Genomic DNA, 19,508 nt, shown 5'->3' with positions numbered 1-19,508 from the left:
AGTCCGGATCCTTGGCTTTGCATAGTGGAATTACAACAGAAGTAGTGACCCTGCCTGTCCTTTTTAGCCTGGGAATGTGTTCATTTGAGATCTGGTTTTAACCTTTTTCTGTAGGCTACAACAGAACTATGGCCAGCTGCGAGAAAACGCCAATTGTCTTCTCATGTTCAGCAGCCAGGGAGTGTTTACCTCCAGTCTCTTCCAGACTGTTTTTCTTGGCGTGTTAAGCAGTGCATGAGTTATATGATTAAACAGCAAAGTACACACGAACTGGACTCAGTGTCTCAACCCATGGTCCACCCCACAGGACCCCGAGCTACTGTTGTAATAGTGTTTTCATCTCCCTCTCTTTCTGTCTCTGTCTCTCTCATATGCACGTTTTACACACACACACACACACACACACACACACACACACACACACACACACACACACACACACACACACTCACTCACTCACTCACTCACTCACTCACTCACTCACTCACTCACTCACTCACTCACTCACTCACTCACTCACTCACTCACTCACTCACTCACTCACTCACTCACTCACTCACTCACTCACTCACTCACTCACAATTCCTCTGATTTACTACATTAAGTGACCTTAAAGGTCACCACTTATTTTCCTTTTCAACGAGTTAATATAGGTCTCTGAGGTCCCCAAAACACGTCTTTTGAAGTCTTTTGATAAAAAATACCACTCAGATTATGCATTCTGTCATGCCTTTATACCCCTCTGTTTCATTCCTTTTCTCAACCGGCTGTTTCTATTTCTGTAGCTTTACATGCAAATGAGCTACTGCTCCCCACACCCCACTCCAGCTACTTGCTGGACGGAGGCGGAGGTAAATGGCCTCCGGGTTTCAGGGCACATCAGTAAACTTCTTGTGACTCTCTATGAAATCAGCAGCAAGAAACACTCCGAGAACATCACCACCCATTCTGTCATTTTACTCTCCTGCTATTTAAGAGTGTTGATAAGATGGAGTTCATCTTACAGACATTCAACTAACAAACTAATACTGTAAACGTTATTGTGGATCCGCAGCAAGTAACGCCGAGAAAGTTACATCTAATGTATGACCTCAGCTATAAGCGTTAGCTAGTGCTAAACGGCAAAAGAAACACACAGCACAATTATTTTTTAAATGCTTACATTTCCCTCTTCTGCAGTTTTGTCACGGTTTTGGACATTGCCATCAAAAATAAACTTTATCCACTCAACTCTTCTGTCCTCTCAGGCTGGGGGCGGGTGTAGTGATTTGTGCTGATCTGTGCAGCCAATAACAGAGCATTTCCCATGCTTAGTGCTTAGCTTCGATATAATGTTTTGCAGGTCTGACGCTTGCGAGGAAAAAAATGGCGCACCTTCGCAAAGGTAGTTCTCAAGCCGTGGGTGGAGATACTCTCATTCTAATGAGCCCCCACTTGACGTAGGAGGGAGAGGCAACCCTGATATATTCCCATCTATATATTTTCAAACGAGATATAGGATGAGACAACCGTTTATATACATATAGTTTGATGTTACGTTAAAATGCAGAACCTGTTTGTTCCGTAAAGCCTCGTTTCCATCGTCTCTCCTCTCTCTCACTCTCCGATTAACCCCACAGCAACCGCACAGAGGGAGAGTGGGGGCAGAGAGACAGAGGGAGTTTGCTTACGCAACTCTGGGCTTCTTTTTTTTGTGAAGTCGCGTGAAAAAATCACAGTTCGTTTTTTGGGCTTGATTTAAAAAAATTAATAATAATTATCTATATATATATATATATATATATATATATATATATGGTTGCCTCATAGCAACTTAGTGTTTTTACATCACTATTTTCCCCAATGCAAAGGTTCCTAACCACTGGACTGGGGGCATTTGCCACCGGGTCGTGGGAAGACAGGCGACAATTCTTTAAGAAGCAATCTCTGCTCCGCGTGTAAAAGAACAGTGATCTGTTCAGAGGCTGATTGGTCTGATTACAGCTGTGATGGACTTTAATTTTGCAAATGCAATTTTATTTTCTTTGCATGTGCTATTTATGAAAATGGAAGGAAAAAAGAAAAAAACCACACAGCGCCCAAGTGGCGTTTTAGGGTCCTCCGGCAGAGAGACACAGATGACAGGGTTTCAGAAACACCAGTTTATTTTAGAGAGTGGGCTAGTTGGAATAAGGCCAGGAGCAGATGGACATGTCATGACAAGGGCTCCTCTCCTGAGTGTGTGTGAGGATGGGGGTTTTACCTGTTGCTCGTTAGACCAACCAACGAGCAACAGATATGCAGCCAAGGTGAGGCTGCTCAAACCACACCACACATCCCTACACTTCTTCATTTAAAGGCAGTAAGGTACCCTGGAATTATTATTACACTTTTTTCGATTTTTTTTTTTGGGGGGGTGAAGAATTTTGAAAATAACAAATTTAACTGCGCTAAATATCGGTATCGGCAGCCAAGGCAACCAAATATCGGTATCTGTATCGGCCCTTAAAGACCTATATAGTTCGAAACCTTCTTATCAGCACTGCATTCTGTTCATAAAGCTCAATATTGTGCATGCTGTGTCCATTTACTGAACATATTAGAGACCATGGTGTTCACACACTTGGGGTCAGCAGATGGATGACGGCTTAATTTCTGTCCACATGTCCAGTCACATATGCCAGCTCTGAATCACTCTGCTGCTACACAATAACCTTGTGCAGAAATCAAATCGGCCCTATTGTTATCTCACCCTTTATAGTGTAGTTGGAGTTCAATGGAAAAGATAATTATTTCCTTTGCTTCCTGATGGGCAACTTCCTGCCTTGCCATATTTATCCATGGATAGGTGCGATAAAGGACCATACCGAAGAGTATGAGTCAGTAAGTCAGATTGAGTTTTAGCCAATTTGCTTGTCAGCACACACATTTCACATAGCCCCTGACCATTTTCCGATGATGGCTCACAATTTTAGTTGTTTAATATTGATTTTGTTTTCTGGTTTTAGAAACATACTTTGGTAAAACATTTTGGTCAGTTCATTAATTTTGACATGTTTTTTATTTTTATCTTTTATTTTTAAAGTGAGGGTGCTTCCGCCTTCTCAAATGGAATCAACAAGGACAAAATACTGCAAAATGAACAAAAACATCAGATGAGGGATCACGGAAGTGTAAATCTGATCAGAATATCGAGAGGAATGAATCAAAGCTAATGACTAAATTGCCCATATATTTATTACTAGCGACGTCTGACTGCCCCTGTGCCGCCTATTGTCGAACTCCAACTGTGGGAAAAGACCGAGCGCTCTGTGCCCCCTTTTGATCAGCAAAGCAAAGTGTGATTTAATGAGCTTGATACGGAGGGATTCAGGGTGAGCTTCATGTTTATTCATTGTGACGCTGATGGTCGGTAAGTGGCCTCGTCCGGCTGCATGTTTGATCTCAGCCTTTCCCCCTCAAAAAAAAACACCACGAAACAAATGGTGTTCATTCCTCTATAGGGTCACACAATAATTTCTAAAAATAACCCACTACCTCACATCCGTTGGGCTCTCTCTGTTATTTTGAGCAGAGATGGTGATCTGAGGCTAAACTTTTAATGTAATTGTACCAAAAGCCCTAGTCCAGCCCCTCATTCTCTTGGCTACACTCAGACTTTTAGACCTGCTCAGTCTTTATGCTGCATCTCCTTATTTTGTGTCTGTTTCGAGGTCAAAGAAATTCAGGTTTGGCATCCTGGGGGTGACACACATATATACACATAACACACAAACACCCACATAGTATATATAGATGAACAGGTCTGTTCTGGCCTAGATAAACCAATGTATATGTCTGTTGAAAGCCGGTCATTTACTGACAGTCTTGGGCTGGACAATATTGTTAAAATTAAATAACAAAATTTTTTTGACGAATATCTTGATAGATCGATAAGTTGAGGATATTTTGGGTATCACTATTGGTTCTCCTAAGTCTTACCCCCTGTGTAAAATAAACATGTGCAATACAAATGAATATACATACACACACGAAAATCTATATTATATTTGTTCCAATTATAGTGTACATGTCTCATACCCATTTCATGACCTCTAGCCCTCTCATTGCCTCTTTGCCTTTCACAACTTACATAATTTACAGTTCTTAATAACTTTTGATAAACCAGTTGATTCTTTGTTCACTATTTGGTAAATTTTTTGCCAATATTGCGTTGCTTTTTGTCTTTCATGCACCTACCTCACCCAAGTCACTTTCCTTGTATGTGCAAATATACTTGGGAAAATAAAATAATTCTGATTCTGCTTTCATAGTAATGTGGATGACCAAGCATGAATAGAATAGAATAGTTGGATAGAACAGTCTATGACTTTCAGAAAAGGTCATTACTTTACTGTAATCCAGCCTTAAGGACAACATTTAACTATATCACGGTATTGTGATAACAAAATATCAAAAGATATTTAGTGTCATATCATGATAACAATATTATATCAATATATCACCCAGACTGTCAGTATAGGATGAGGAAAATAATGGCTGGTTACGGGGGAACTGCAACAGCAAGATGTTGGCCAGTATCACTAATTAAGTAGTAAGTAATTAGGACACAGTCTGAGCACTTGTGTGATGTGTGGACATCCTTTACCTAAAAGATGGACATTTTAAGTAAAGTTAACCCCATGAGATGATTCTGAAGGAACAGTTTGTCAGGGGATTAGTGATTGTGATTATAATATCTTTTTTTTTTTCTTTTTTTTTTTTTAAGGGGGGGGGTATTCTTAGTACAAACTTTGCTCACTGGGTTGCATCTGTCTATACTGTAGGTGGGACGATCTGCTCCGTAACTGTGACTGCATGTGTTTGTTAGTGTGCATTTTTTATGAGGATTAAACCCTCACAAAGAGACAATCTGACAACAGCGAAAGGAGGGAAGCTGAAGCAAGGTGGCTGTTTGGCCAGCAGACCTACAGAGAAAGAGCAGCCGTATTGTATTACATTCCCTTGCCCCTTGGGCTGGCTTCCTATCGATGACAAAAGAGCTGGAGTTGCACTCCTAGCGGGGATGACTTGCTTAGTATTCACCTACTGCTTTTTTTTAAACCATGAAAGTGTGTTATGTATGTGGTGGTGTCCATTTATCTTGTGGGCCATGCGGCTGGTGAGCCAGTGTGCCGCTGTAGAGCCCTTTTAACAGAGGACTTTCTTGCCTAGATGAGAAATGTTGGGTGGGTGGCATCAGCTGGCTGAGGTCAGCATGTTCTCTCCTTGCTGCTGTACAAGGCTCCACGCAGCGTTTAGCTGTGGAAGAAGATGTTCAAGATTCCTGTGAATATTTCAATTCTCATAATCAAAGTGGGCCAACGACAACGCTCTCAACCCCCCTCCCCTCAAATCCCAGCAAACAATGAACAGTACAATGAACGCAGTAGAACAGCGTGAACAGGTCGATTCATGACCAAGTCAGTCAAAATGGACAAAAATAAGAGTAAAATGAGGAAAGGCAGCGTTGAAAAGGTTAGAGATCAAAAAAATGAAGTCACTTCAAGCTGATGCTACAATGTGCATGAAGATAAGTGATCACTAGCAACAACACTTAATAAATGACTTAAAAAGTGTTATTAAAAAGTGTGAGTGTTGCTGAAAGGAGTATAAGCAGGAGTATAAGCCTGTTTAAGTATCATTAGTATTTACTTTACTTACCAATTCCCTCTTCTATATAATCCAGCCACATAACTATCCATTCATGAAATGAAATTGCACACTTGATGATCCTCCTTATCCTGGGAATATGCACCGACATTAATGGTTTGTAAGAGCTGTATTTAACACGAAGGGACGTGCAACAGCAATTATTTTTTTTTTTTTCAAGTTGCAAGGGATTTTCTCAATTCTAGCACCGCTTCATTCAAGACCTGTCAGAAATGCTTCTGTGCTGCCTTTAAACATCAGAAATATAAATTTTTGGTATTATTTATAATTTATTGACCATTAATACCCTAGTACTAGTACAAATATATACAAGCTGGTGTTTGTTTATTTTAATATTATTTTATTGTTTATAGACCAGCAATACCCAGGCCAGGAGTAATGGTCTGTACCTTAGCAGCAGGCCAAAGAAATGTACAGTACTTCATTTTTATAAAAATGTTTATATTATTTATTAGTTTGTTTGTTTGTTTATTTGAACATGATTTATTGTTTAACTGCACTTAAGAAATAAATGTGTACAGTCAGTACCTGATGTTTGTAATTATTTATTGTTTATAGACCTGCCCTGAAGAGTTAAGTCCTTCAAGTTTCAAGGATCATGTGATCAAATTGGCAATAGCATGATCTGACTTATTTCCTGTGTTGAAATAGGTTATATGGCCTGTTCAAATATAAACATTCATGAAATACTCACTGCCTAAATCTATCATGGTATCCTCACAGTGGTGGCCTGCTGGCAACAAACCTTTCACTTGGTCCCAAAATAGCTCTGTTTTAGTGTTACAGTAGCCTAGATTATCCATCCATTATACTTATAAGTGATGTATCAAGGGCTGTGGGGTGTGTTAGTATGTACATCCATGGGGCGGGGGTGGTGGAGTATCCATGGACTGGTTGTGGTGTGCTGGTCTGAGTAAAAAAGTCCAGAGCCAATTTTTAGTTCCAGTCTGACCCTGCCCAGGCCTAATATTAATCCAACCTGATGAATGATGATGTTGAATTGCCTAACAGGTAGTGGCCTACCCGAATACACTCACACACACACTCACACACACAAACACACACACGAACACACGCACATGCACGCACACACACAAGCATGCTCTTCTCTTTCCAGCAGGCTTTCAGCGCACTGACTCCCATGTGGCCCACCCTTTCTATGGCCTCATCAGACAGCCATTTCCCCCACGCTTCTCTCTGTCTCACTCGTCATACAGCCTCCACATCTTATTATTCCCTTATCTGCCATTGAGGTTTTTCCGAGTGCTATAAAAAAAGCCTTGTCATGATGTAACTGAGCCTTTAAAATTGCCGCAGAGACTGGAAATGGAGCAAGAGAAAGGATCCAATTTGCATAGCCCTTATATATAATTCAGGGTGCTATGCAATGACTCAAATTGGGTGAAGCATTTTCACACCTCCACTTTTTCAGTTTTCGGAGTGGAAGTGGAGTCGTGACATTTTAACCAAATGGCATGATAGATTAAGGCCCTGATATGGTCTTTTGTATAACATCTGGCCTCATTTTTCATGCAATTGACATCTTAAAACCCCTAATTTGATTCTGTCACTTGTGATTTTAGTTGCTGGAAGGATTCATTTTGCATTCAGACACTACATTACAAGCGTTTGCTTTTTTTAATTAAGTATTTCAGGACAAGTTTCAACCTCAATTGATATTTCAAAATCCCTTTTTTTGTCCAAGGGTTTTCAGTCTTTTTTGGAGGTGATGGGTCATGGTTTACCTTGATTTACCAAAGTTTTGCTCACCATGCCGTTTCACACATTCTCCCGGGGGAGCCGCCGCCCAGTGATCCCACGCTATGACACTACGTACCATGTGACACTAGAAACGTGTCCAGTGGTGAAGATTTATCAAAACTTGTACTGTACAGCATTATGACATGAAACAGGCAACTGGAATGTAAACGGAAAAATCTGTGCTGGCAGGTCACAAAACTAGGGCCGCGCTATCATTTAAAATTGTTTGATGATGATGATGCTTTGACTTTGATGCGGTTCTTATTTCATTTTTCTTACTAGAAATATTGAGGTTAAAATACAGTATGTCAGCCTTTTTAAAGATTTTCTTTTTTTCTTTATTTGATAGTGACAGTGCGGAGAAAAAGGGAAGGCAGGGGACAGAGAGAGAGAGGGGATGACATGCAGCAAATGCCGGAATCGAGCCCAGGCCGCTGCGGTAAGGACTCAGCCTTGTATATGGTGCGCCCTACCCGGGGCGCACCCTGTATCACCCTTCTAATGAAATACATTCTTATTCTTGTTTTCTTCCTCACTTGCCAGACCTTTCAGTTTAATTTTGAGTACCTTGACAGTGTTCAACAGTTTTACTTGGTGATTTAGCCAATGATTTTTTTCCAAACGTGACTGACGAGGACTATTTCACTACCAAAGTAGACACTAAAACAATAAATGGGAACAGGCGGGTGTTCAAAGATGTGGAGTTCAAAGACGCCAAGATGAACGGCGATCTTTTCTCTGAGCTGATTGGAAGAGGTCAAACAAAGTGAAAAGCTATTAGTACATTTTTCTTGGCTTTTATCAATGAGGAGTTGTGATTTCATTAAAAATCTTCCACTTCAAATTGACTCTGGCCTCCCACCAGCCCATTCCAGTAATGAAGGCAGACACATTATAGGTAACGTTTCCAAAATCTTTTGTGAGTGTGATACCCACAATGATGTGCCTGAATGTGTGTGTGTCTGTGTAAGACAGTAGTTTGCGGTACCCAATATGTTTCTCTGTGACTATTCATTAACTTGAAGTCATGATGACTGTAAAAGTGGAACTACGAGTTTACTTGATGCTACCAGAAAGAGTAAGGCATTGAATTGGAGATGGAGATTGGGTGTGTGAAGTGGGCCACGGAGTAGTTTAAGTCATGGCTGCAGCCTTTCAAGTTGCAATATAAATGATGCATTCCTATGGGACGAGGTAATTGTCTGTGCCACTGAATTGACAGGGAGCACAATTAATTTTCTCACTCTTAAAGCTGCTGCTGCTCTGTCTCGGTGGCTGATCTCAGTGGCACAGCTAACTAAAAAGCCTTCTGGGTGTGTGGTCCCGCCTTGCATTTTCCTGGTGCGTGCGTGTGTCAGTGCCATCCACGCAAAGCAGTACCACCACTATTCATTAATCACCTGTAAAAACATGTACAAAGCCAAGATCAATTAGACTTCACTGCACAAAAACTGCCAATCATTTCATTGATCCACTGGAAACATGAAAAGTTTTTTTTTGTACCATCCTTAAAAAAAACCTCACACCCATACCAATATTTTAAAGATGGAAAAATCCAATTTACAGAAACATCAGACCAGAATATATTATCACTGGATTTCTTTTTTTTTTTTTTTTTTTTTTTTGTTTATGTTGCACGACTGGGAGAAACTCCTCTTAAAGCGGGCAAGTGGGACTAAATGCTGAGAAGTTTAATCTTGAAGCATTAACCAGGGTCACCATACAAAACATACAGATCTTAAATTTTTACTGAAATGCAAATGCCTCACGCTAGCGTGCACAACTGTGTTAGTGTGTGAAATAGGACAGAAAGTTTGAAATTGAAGCATAAGAACTGCAAATGGCTCATGAGAAACCAAAGGACACTTCCGCATTTTACGGTCAGAAGCACTACCTGTTAAAAATGTTCAAAATGACGGCAAATTCGACTTTCATTGAGCAAGCATAAATCCTCAGTTTTGTGCGTACATACTATGTTTCCTCAAAGCTAGCAATAATTTATATTAGTATTTGGATAAACTGGTACAAAGTTAGAAGTAGTTCCAGAGGAATAAGCGCTGTGTTGCTGTGACAGTTCCATGAGTGCTGCCCTGTGGCGGTCTGGAAGCCCACTCCCTAACAGTGACGTATGGGGAATGGAATATGTTTATGGCTTGTTTAATTGTTGAATATCATCAGATGCTGCTGCCTCTTAGTTCAAACTAGGTCCATATAGCAAGCAATAAAAATGTAATATATATATTGCGTTACCATTCACTTCTATCATTTCAATTTCTCAGTAAATTAAGAAAATTGGAACACATGTACTACTCACTTAATGATCGAGTTCAATTCCTAGGATCAGGTCGTTAAGTGAATTGGTCGATAAGCAAGGAGCCGTGTTATTTCACGGTAAGGGAGCGTGGCCATGACGAACGCGAGTGTAGTGAATACTGACAGACTGCGGGAACGAGACTGAGAGCGGTGATGAGATGTAGACAGTGTATATAGTATCTATAGAGTATATAGTGCATATATAGTGTATATAGTGTATACAGTATATAAAGGGTGATGCAGAGATGCTTGACTCTGAGACGCCGTGTTATTGTACGCAGCGTACAATACTGACTGGTCAGAGAGCTTGTCCTAAGTCCCAACGACCGTTAAACAGGTAGGTCATTAAGTGAGGACTACCTGTATATAAAATTGTAATACTACTCACACAAATGAATTGAAACATTTCATTTCTGTCTTGGACTCAATTTGTTCCGTCAAATATATTTGTAATGCACATCAGATGGTATACTAAAACGTTTGTTTGTATAATGATATAGAATCATATTGTGAACCGTTTCATCATTATTGGATTTAATCAATATTGAATCAAATAATTATTGAATAAATGAAATTGTGAGATCCTGCCCAATGCGCAGTGCCTTTGCAGCTGTGGTACATCTTCATTTATTAGTTTCAAAATACATCCTAGAAGATTTCTGTTCTTCCCAAATTTCACACCAAATAAGTTCTGTGCAACCTTTTTGGTTTGAGGCCGTTCTGTTGCCTCTGTACTTTGTTTTTTCCTCTCTATCCTCTGTCGAAAGAGGCATGCTGTGCTCACTAAAGGCAGGAGGCAGCTCCTGTCAGTCTCACCTGAGGCAAAAGCTACTGTGGAGGCATTTAGCCTTCAAAGGACAATCAAAGGCTCTGCCTCAATGTCCTCCACAGAGGATAGGGACAGACGGAAAAACAGACTTGCAGCTGAACTGATTAATGTCCTCTTTGTCATCGCTGCTGGATGTCTCTTGTGATGAGCTCTTCTTTTTTAGACCTGTGTAAGGAAGCATGTTGTGGTTAAGGATGTGATACGTCCAAGTGGTGTTAACGGTAAATGTACACTGGAGCCGTGAGAGAAGGACCGAATGTGTTGATAGATGTGAATATCAGCCAATTCAGGCGGGTGCTCGAAAAACGTAGATGGGGGGTGAAGCGAGTCATTGTGGTGAGATTGCAGCAAACAGGAACAGGGTACGTATACAAACCACTTAAACTCTCCTGCAACAAAAGTAGCTTCCCACATCTGCAGTTGACAGGCGGCATAGTTCTGATTTACCTTGTGCTGAAAGAAGATGATTCCCCTCTCCTGCACTATGCGACCTGGGTGGTTAATTAATGAATATTCAGTCACAGAAACCAGAAGGGCGTCTGGATCTTTTCTAGCTGATGATAGTCAGTGTAGAAGTAAAAAAAAAAAAAAACAGAGCTGTGAAAGAGCCAGGGTTTGTGCTACATAGCAAACAGAAAATGAAAAGACCTGTCTGCTCCTGGTAGATTCCTGCGCTCTTCTGCTGTGGCACGTTGTGTGCGTTTTCTTTGTACGGAAGATGGCTATGCATTGACGGCGAGTCCAGAGACACTGTAGGATTTAAATGGGTTGTCTGCCATCTGTGTTGCTGTGCACGTTGTCTGAATGTGAGCGCACAATTAGAGAGACACCAGTCCTGTGTTTATGTCCAATCGTAGCCCCGCCTCACACGGAATATAGGTCATCTGGCCAGCCATGAAATGTTGTCTTCATCCCAGACAAGGCTGGGTTGGGGGGCTGGCGTGCGTGCGTGTGTGTGTGTGTGTGTGTGTGTGTGTGTGTGTGTGTGTGTGTGTGTGTGTGTGTGTGTGTGTGTGTGTGTGTGTGTGTGTGTGTGTGTGTGTGTGTGTGTGTGTGTGTGTGTGTGTGTGTGTGTGTGTGTTTGCTCGCGCTGGGGGGGGGCATTGAATAGGACCAGGATGGAGAGTGGTGGAAGGGTGTACCCTGTCTGTCTTTGACTTGAATTTGCTCAAAGAGAAAAGTGATCCACAACAATGCTATTCTACTACTCTGGTTCAGATTCTGGGAGAAAAACTAGTAAAGGACAGTGCAGGCTAGAACTGTAGGGTTTTATCTGTGGTGTTTAAAATTTTGAATAAAAAATATAATATCGATCGCTCAAGATATAGATTGATCTTTTGATCTGACCTAAATTTCCAAATCTTTAAGGAAAGGCAGGTGTGTTTATTTAGCACATTTTTATAAATGAGGCAAATTCATAATGCTTTACATAAGCCATAAAAGTAATTCTATAAAAGAAAAGAATAAAATAATGAAAAAGCTAAAAGTTATAATAAAATAATGAAAAAGCTAAAAGTCATAGTAAAATATATCGAAAGAGATATCATGAAAAATACATAAAATCACAGATTGACGTGCAAGGCTTGTCCGGGTGCCACCCATTTCAGATAATCAGGCCAAGTTAAAAGCTGTTATTGACATGCATTGAAAAGTCATTTCAGATGTTCCCAAATCTTAACTCATTTTGATCTATGAATTCTATATGCCAATAACACTTACCGCTGGACCGCTGTAGCATGAACACCCAGACGAAAGTCACAGACAGGAAGATTCGTCTAATGAATTAAATTAGCTTTGGCATCTATAACTTCAGTATGTAATTGATTTTCATTAATGTTGTTGTTGGACTTTACTGACATCATAATAACACCAACTGTCATGATCCTGACAAACACACACATACACACACACACACACACACACACACACACACACACACACACACACACACAGTGATGTGCATGCCAGACGCATACCACGAATTGCACAAATAAACAAACTGTGACACGCTGTGCGATACTTCAGAAAAGGCCGTCATTCATTCATGCCGCCTGCTCATATCCATTCACCGCTCATGCGGTCGCATTGCAAACCCAGCGAGGGTCAGTGCAGCTCGGAGTTCCCCAGTTTATTCCTGAACTCAGAATACCAAGGCAAGGTGATTTTCTTTTGCCCACCAATCAGATCTGCCCACTGCTAGCTACCCTTCTGATTGGCCTGCCCTGTTGTCCTGCACTTCTCTTCTCCAACCTAGGCGTTCCAACTAAGTTACACACTTGAAATAAATGTCAAAATGTGCATTGCTATCAGCAATGAGGTCCATGGCACATCCTCTAGATTCCCACGGCGCAGCCAAACATCGACGGTCACTAATGTACCTTTTGTTGATTCAGAATGAAATATGCCCAGAGATGAAGTATCTTTAGAGACCGTTTATCATTTTGAAACTCGTCTTGATGGCACAACAAGTACAAATACTCACAGAATGAGTAATCAACAAAATGTTATCAGCTCCTTGAGATGTTCTCCAAAAAAGAACGAGGAAGATTATATTGAAACGAATGGGGAAAATGCACAATATATGTAGTCCAATGCAAATGGGATTTGCAGAAAATTCTGTATCCTTATCTGCATCAGAAAGGAGTTTCCTTTAAGTGGCTTTTGGCTCACGGTGAGACTTGAAGGGAAAGACGGCAAGAGAGACGGCTGAGAAGCCGTGCGGGTGGATTCAGGGTGCTTCCACAGGAGCTGTCGTCATAAAGATTTTGTGTCAGATTCTTAGGGTCGCTAGTGTAAAATAAATGACCTGCTTTCCCACTGATGTAAGTTCTAGTGAAGGAGCCAGCATGGTGGTGACCTGCTGCTTCCGCACGGCACTGGTGTCTGTCATGTCTAGCTTTGCATATGGTTGTATGTAGGGCTGTGATGATAACCGCTATACCACGGTGATGTGACGTCACCGTGCTATTGAGCTCATTACTGTCATCACCAAAAATAACACATATATATATATATTTGCATTTCATTTTTATTTATTTTTTGCTGGTGAAAGTTACAGGAGGATATCAAATATGACCACAATAATCATTACGTTATCATCATTGACTTGTCTTCCATCCTCTATTCAAGGATTTCTGGAGGATCTTTTCAGTTTCTCCGCTCCCCCTCGTCACTTCAGCTGCAACTTCAGCATACCGTCACGGCCCTAGTTGTATGCACATGCGTAAATGTCGGTAAAATTCATTCTTAGTGACCTTCTAGTGGAATGAACGCACGCGCACACACACACACACACACACACACACACAGCCCAGCCAAGGTCACAGTATAGCCCTCCTGTCTTGCTAAAGGTCTTCTTGAGAGGGTTTCTGCCTGTGTTGCTAGTTGAGTGTATCCACATCGTACAGGTTGCAACATGTCGACATTTTGGCTCTGGGACATCTCCCGTTGCACCCCCCCCCCCCCCCCCCCCCACACACACACACACACGGCCCTCCTGCACTCTCCCTGTTCCCATGAGGTCTAATGATTAATAGAAAACAGCAGGCCCCCATGTGACAATATGGCTTAACACCTAGTTAAAGTAACTGTGTATCCAGCTCTTGACTTTGTTTCCTATCTGTCCTTGATCACTCAAGGTTACTAGAGGACAACAAAATGTTTGCGTTATTGACCTTCCGCCCCCTGCCGCCTCGATGTTATCTTTTCCACAGCTAGTCCTTCATAAGTCTGTATCGCTGGGTAAATATTAGCCTAGCGCCTGTGTTGCATATAGCTCTAGTGAATGAGGTTAACGTTAGCCCAAGCCGAGCAGACGGTAAATATAGTAATGTACAATATGAGGGAGCCGTTTCAGTACAGATTCTGAATGAATACACTCAAGGTAACTAAGTAAATAGTACTTTCTTTTCTTTGCCAAGCAAGTAACTAAGTAAATAGTACTTTTTTTTTCTTCGCCAAACAATGTGCCAGGTTGATATAATATTTGACTACATTTTCTACCGGACACTGTAGAGATTTGAGCTTTTATCATTTGTGTTGTAAATTGGAAAGGACTTTGACACTCCGTCCAATGTTGGATAATAAAATCGGTCACTGTCAAAAGTTGAACCGGCCGCTTAGTTTGAACTGGCCACAAGGCGGCAAAGCTCCGTGCTGCTCCTGTCACGCAAAAATGCAAAACCCTTGAAGAGATTCAATTACACTGTAGCACACAAACTGCACTATATATAAAAAAATATATATAAAAAAACCATGGAATGAAACAATATCACATTTATGTAGATATTGTGGATGAAAGTGAAGTAAATCAAACAGATGTTACGAGGCCGAGCTGCACCGACTAGCCCGCTCGTGCGTCATGGTTTGTGTTTCCATTTAGTGGTGGAACTGGAAGCAGCACCAGGAAGCTCTTACGCAAAAATGGAATGCAATGGAGAATTTTGATTTGTTTGAGTATCTCCAATTTTTTTTTCTTCTTGAAATGAGTCTCTTAACAATGGCACAGTTGGCTGCAAACATAAAACACGTACCGGATGTAACGGCACTGCATGTCATGAGAAACCCGTCGTTGGACACTTATTTCATTCAGCCCTCTCTCCGGCGCACTTTGCCCTGCATTCAGCGCAGTGACTACAACCGGGCCGAAAATCCTGGATTGGGAACGGTTCACAACCATTCCTTGCCAAACCGTGCACAGTAGAAATGCCAGAGTTTCCGCTGACCTTTTCTCCCAACTAAAGATATGAACTCATGCTACTTGAAGGTACTGAGCAGGTGAAATTATTCTTGGAGAGATGCCTGTCTGGGGTACGGTTTCATACCGGTATAGAAAAGGACAGCGGTCCTTTCCTGACTGCGCCTGACCCTTACTTCCTTTCTTTGCTAACACACAAATAAAAATATACCGACCTTGCCCCGCTCTATTTCTGAACAGCCTGTTTTAATAGGCTACGTCTCTTTTTAATCACTGCCCTGTGAACTTTTACCAATGTCATTACTTTTGAATGTCCTTGTGCGTCCCACCTCAGCAGCACCTTCTCTTTTACCCACGTGGGCTGTCTAGTGTTACTGCCGCAAAGGCCAATGCTGCACTTCTAACCAGCACATGCAGCCAAGATAGAGCGGAAAAATCAAGTCATAGAAGAAAATAATAGTTACACTTTTAATTACACGTTTATTATATAATAGCCTTCAAGCTGCAGTTATTTTGCGTGTCATTCCAAATGTCATGGGAATATTCAGCCAATGTTAAAAAGGTTCCAACAAATATAATGTCGATTTGTGAGTTGAAAAGAATTGAATGCCTACCAACATTAGTATGTTCTGATGTTCAATGCCAATAAATGGCCGTTCTTCATAAACTTACACAATAATAACATGGACGAAGGACAACTAAGTCATTAATCACAATTATTTGTATTATTTATATTTTCAGCTAAAATTTCACGATCAGGACAACCTACTTGTGAATCCTCACAAACTTTGACACTTCCACAGAGATGTACACACAAATTCAGTGCGTTTACACGCACTCTATTGTTCTGCTTTTACTCAGAATAAGGCAATATTACGATAACACTTGATTCAGGATTAAGGAAATACCATAAATACCATATTAGCATAAATATCATCTTAATATGTCATTAGTAGAAAAAAATGACTGTTCAAATTATATGAATAAAAAAAAATCTGATAATTTCTTTTTCAATGATCTGACTTGCACATCAGACAGATGGGGTCAGTAAAACTGTGGATGACCGTCCAATTGCACAAGATCCAGTCAGCTTATTGATCCGCAGAGCTATTTCCATTGGTGATGGAAGCTTTACCGCGCTCCAGCCAGATTCAATAAGTTGATCCGATATCGCGTTGCCTTGGGCGCGGCCAGGGAACCCTACGGTCTGAATGATACCACGCCGTCCCAACAAATCCAACATTATTACTGGGTTATATGCAGTACTGTCACGCTAATGCTGTGCCTACCATCGATCCCGCCAGTTGACCCTCTGCAAAGGGTGTGCATGTTTGAGTGTGTGTGTGTGTGTGTGTTGGGATTAGTCCTGGTTATTCAGTGCAGCATAGTGGGTCTCGCTTGGCCCAATGGAGTGGCACTCTTTCTCCTCCCTGCAGCTAGATCCCATGTAATCCTCCCTCTAGTCTGCAGCAGCAGACGGATGCAGGGCACGCGCAAAATGAAATATAAACACATGCACACAACAGAGTGGACAATCTCTGTTGGGTAAGCATGCACCCACACAATGTTGGCATATATTCACACACATGCTAGCAGTACCTGTCGTGCTCACATCTGAGGATCCGTCCAAGCGAATCCCATCCTGCAAATGTGAGAACCTGCTGCGATTGGTTCCATTACCTGTCAATCAAGAAAACATCCTGACCCCACCTCCTGTGATGCTGCTGGAAGGTGTGTGTGTGTGTGTGTGTGTGTGTGTGTGTGTGTGTGTGTGTGTGTGTGTGTGTGTGTGTGTGTGTGTGTGTGTGTGTGTGTGTGTGTGTGTGTGTGTGTGTGTGTGTGTGTGTGTGTGTGTGTGTGGGGGGGCTTTGTGCCTCTATTTACAATTTGGCTGCCCCATGCTGTCTTGAGAGGTGTTCCAGCTCTACTATCTTCTACACACAGCCCGTACCCCGCCTAGGGTTAAGCTCTGCATTGCATGTACAAGCACACACACATACAAAACACTGCACCGTTCTAATGCTATTTATAGACTCAAGCCAAGGAGAAATCAGGCTCATTTTGTGAAGGATAGTGTCACCTTTCCAGTCCCTCTTATCTTTGTCATCGCTGACAACCTTTCTGAAAGGACAGATGCTCACAGGGTGGGCTGAAGAGGTGGGACGGCCTCATTAGAATTGAGGAGGGAATCGCGAGATGAGAATGAGTCACAGAGGCAGAGAATGGAGCTAGATAAAACCAGCAGCAAAAATGTGTGCTTCATACATGTTTGTGTATATGACTGCATGCTATACACACCCAACACCCCAGACCCACCAGTGGAATGATACACCTGACCTTTTAACCCGCAGTCCCTCACACACAAGTGCCCATAGACTTACAGCTGCAGGGCCTTAATACTCTCACTTTGTCACTCACAAACTGTTTAACAGCTTGCTTGTTGAAGAAATAATACCAAGATTAAAGGACTATGTACTTTCCAGCTCTGCTGATGCACGTTGTTAAAGTAGCATTATCTTTGCCCGTTAACGGTCGGTTGTATGAACAACTCTGGCAACCACAGGATTTGGTAACAAATGGCATTTTTATCATCCAACTCAGGAGACCCAAAAAAAGAACAGGCTTGACGAAACTTGTCCATGAATGAATCTTTATGTAATCCGCCATTGTTTTATTTTGCGGCTGAAGGCATGTAGGCGTGACTGTGGCGTAGGCTGCGGATCAGGAGGTCTAGCCTGCTGCGCGCACTGCCCTTGTGCCGGGGAAAAACAATTTTGCGCAATTGATCTTGAGTAGAGCACTGTGCGGCTGCCGAGACACAGAACCAGGTGCTAATGTAGCAGCTCTGCATTAACCCAAGGTGGATTTTTCCTCTTCTTGTAGTGTCCAATATGATCTTCAGTGAACACGCCTCATAATCCATCAGGACACAGTCACGAACCTCCACAGCAAGAGCCGGCTGCCATAAATAGTCCTCTCACCTTGTCAATAGCCATCGAGCTCAGTGGAGGAGAAAACTAGGGAGGAGGAGGAGGAGGAGAAGGAGGAGGAGGAGGAGGGAAGAGAGGGTGGGGGTGGGGGAGCGCAGCAAATTGCCACGTCATCCTGTCTCCAGGGACCCAAAAATAAATATATCCCACTTATTAGCAGGCAGATGTGCAAAAGACCTGCATCCATCAAACAGCTGTGGGTTTGTGTACGTATGCCTGAGTGTGTATGCTTGTGTTTACTCCATTTTGCTTTCTGGGCATGTTGGCCTAAAAACATGCTCCCCTTTCCAGCGCAGTCAGTCGTAAACAAGATAAAGAGCCGCAGAGCCGCCACTGCCTGATCATGTCTGGGGACACACAGGAAAGGAAAGGTTTATTTTTATTTTTTATTTTTATTATACATGCTGGTTCGGGGGAAGCCGGTATCGTTATCAAAGACGCAGGGGGTTGTGGAACACCGTCAACCTCGGTGGAGTGGCAGAGCATGGTGGTGCGAGGAGGAGGAGGAGGAGGAGGAGGAGGAGGAGGGGGGACAGTGTGGCTCTGTGTGGAAGCAGTGACTGTGGACTGTCTGGTGAGGCGCTCTGTCACGTACACTCACGTGGGTCAGAACGAGCGTCCTGGCGATGCCGCGTAAAGTCTCAGTGTCTCTCAGCAGGCCTGACGTTTCCTCCATCCCCTGCACAGCAGCGCTCTGTGCAGGGGATGGAGACGCAGAAAGAAGATGACATCACAACATTGGAGGGACATACTGTATACTGTGTATAAACCAAATGTAGGGCAGGGTGTGGTGCGGCATATACCTCGATTCGATTTGGATACAAACGGTCACGGTACAATGCAATATAGATTCCAATTGTGCATATTAGATGCCTCATGGACATTTTTAATGTAGCCCTCGGAAATTGGAGGAATTTTTATTCCCTTTTCTGATGTCATTGCTAGGGCTGGATCTCACGATTCAAATCAAAAGGGTCACAATTTAATATCAAATTGACTCAATCCGATGAGATGGCTCATACAATTCTATTTTGTTATATAGACATTTCATATACAATGGGAATTGCCAACTTTTCAGACTTTTCAGACTTTTCAGAAAAATATTTAATAATATATCAGTCTAATACAGAAATTAAATATTGCATTTAATGTGTGTCTATGGTGGTATTTCATTTTAGGGTATCAATATTACAATAAGTTGAGTTCAAGAATTTTTTTTTACCCAGCA

General features: G+C 42.0%; 1 protein-coding gene across 2 annotated transcripts in view; it reads left to right on the top strand.

Moving 5' to 3' along the window:
* osbpl5 (oxysterol binding protein-like 5) overlaps positions 1 to 19,508 on the top strand; it is a 57,606-nt gene that overhangs the window by 17,631 nt on the left and 20,467 nt on the right. The window contains exon 3 of one of the 2 annotated variants that reach the window (XM_080002121.1): positions 7,802 to 7,891. The exons of the other annotated variant lie outside the window; for it this stretch is intronic. Coding sequence (XP_079858247.1) covers positions 7,855 to 7,891 — 37 coding nt within the window. The 5' untranslated portion in view covers positions 7,802 to 7,854. The remainder of the gene's footprint in view (positions 1 to 7,801; positions 7,892 to 19,508) is intronic. 2 annotated transcript variants of the gene reach the window in all.

This window comes from Zeus faber, assembly GCF_960531495.2.
Source record: "Zeus faber genome assembly, chromosome: 6".
NCBI classification, from domain to species: domain Eukaryota; kingdom Metazoa; phylum Chordata; class Actinopteri; order Zeiformes; family Zeidae; genus Zeus; species Zeus faber.
This window is presented reverse-complemented; position numbering and strand designations above follow the sequence as displayed.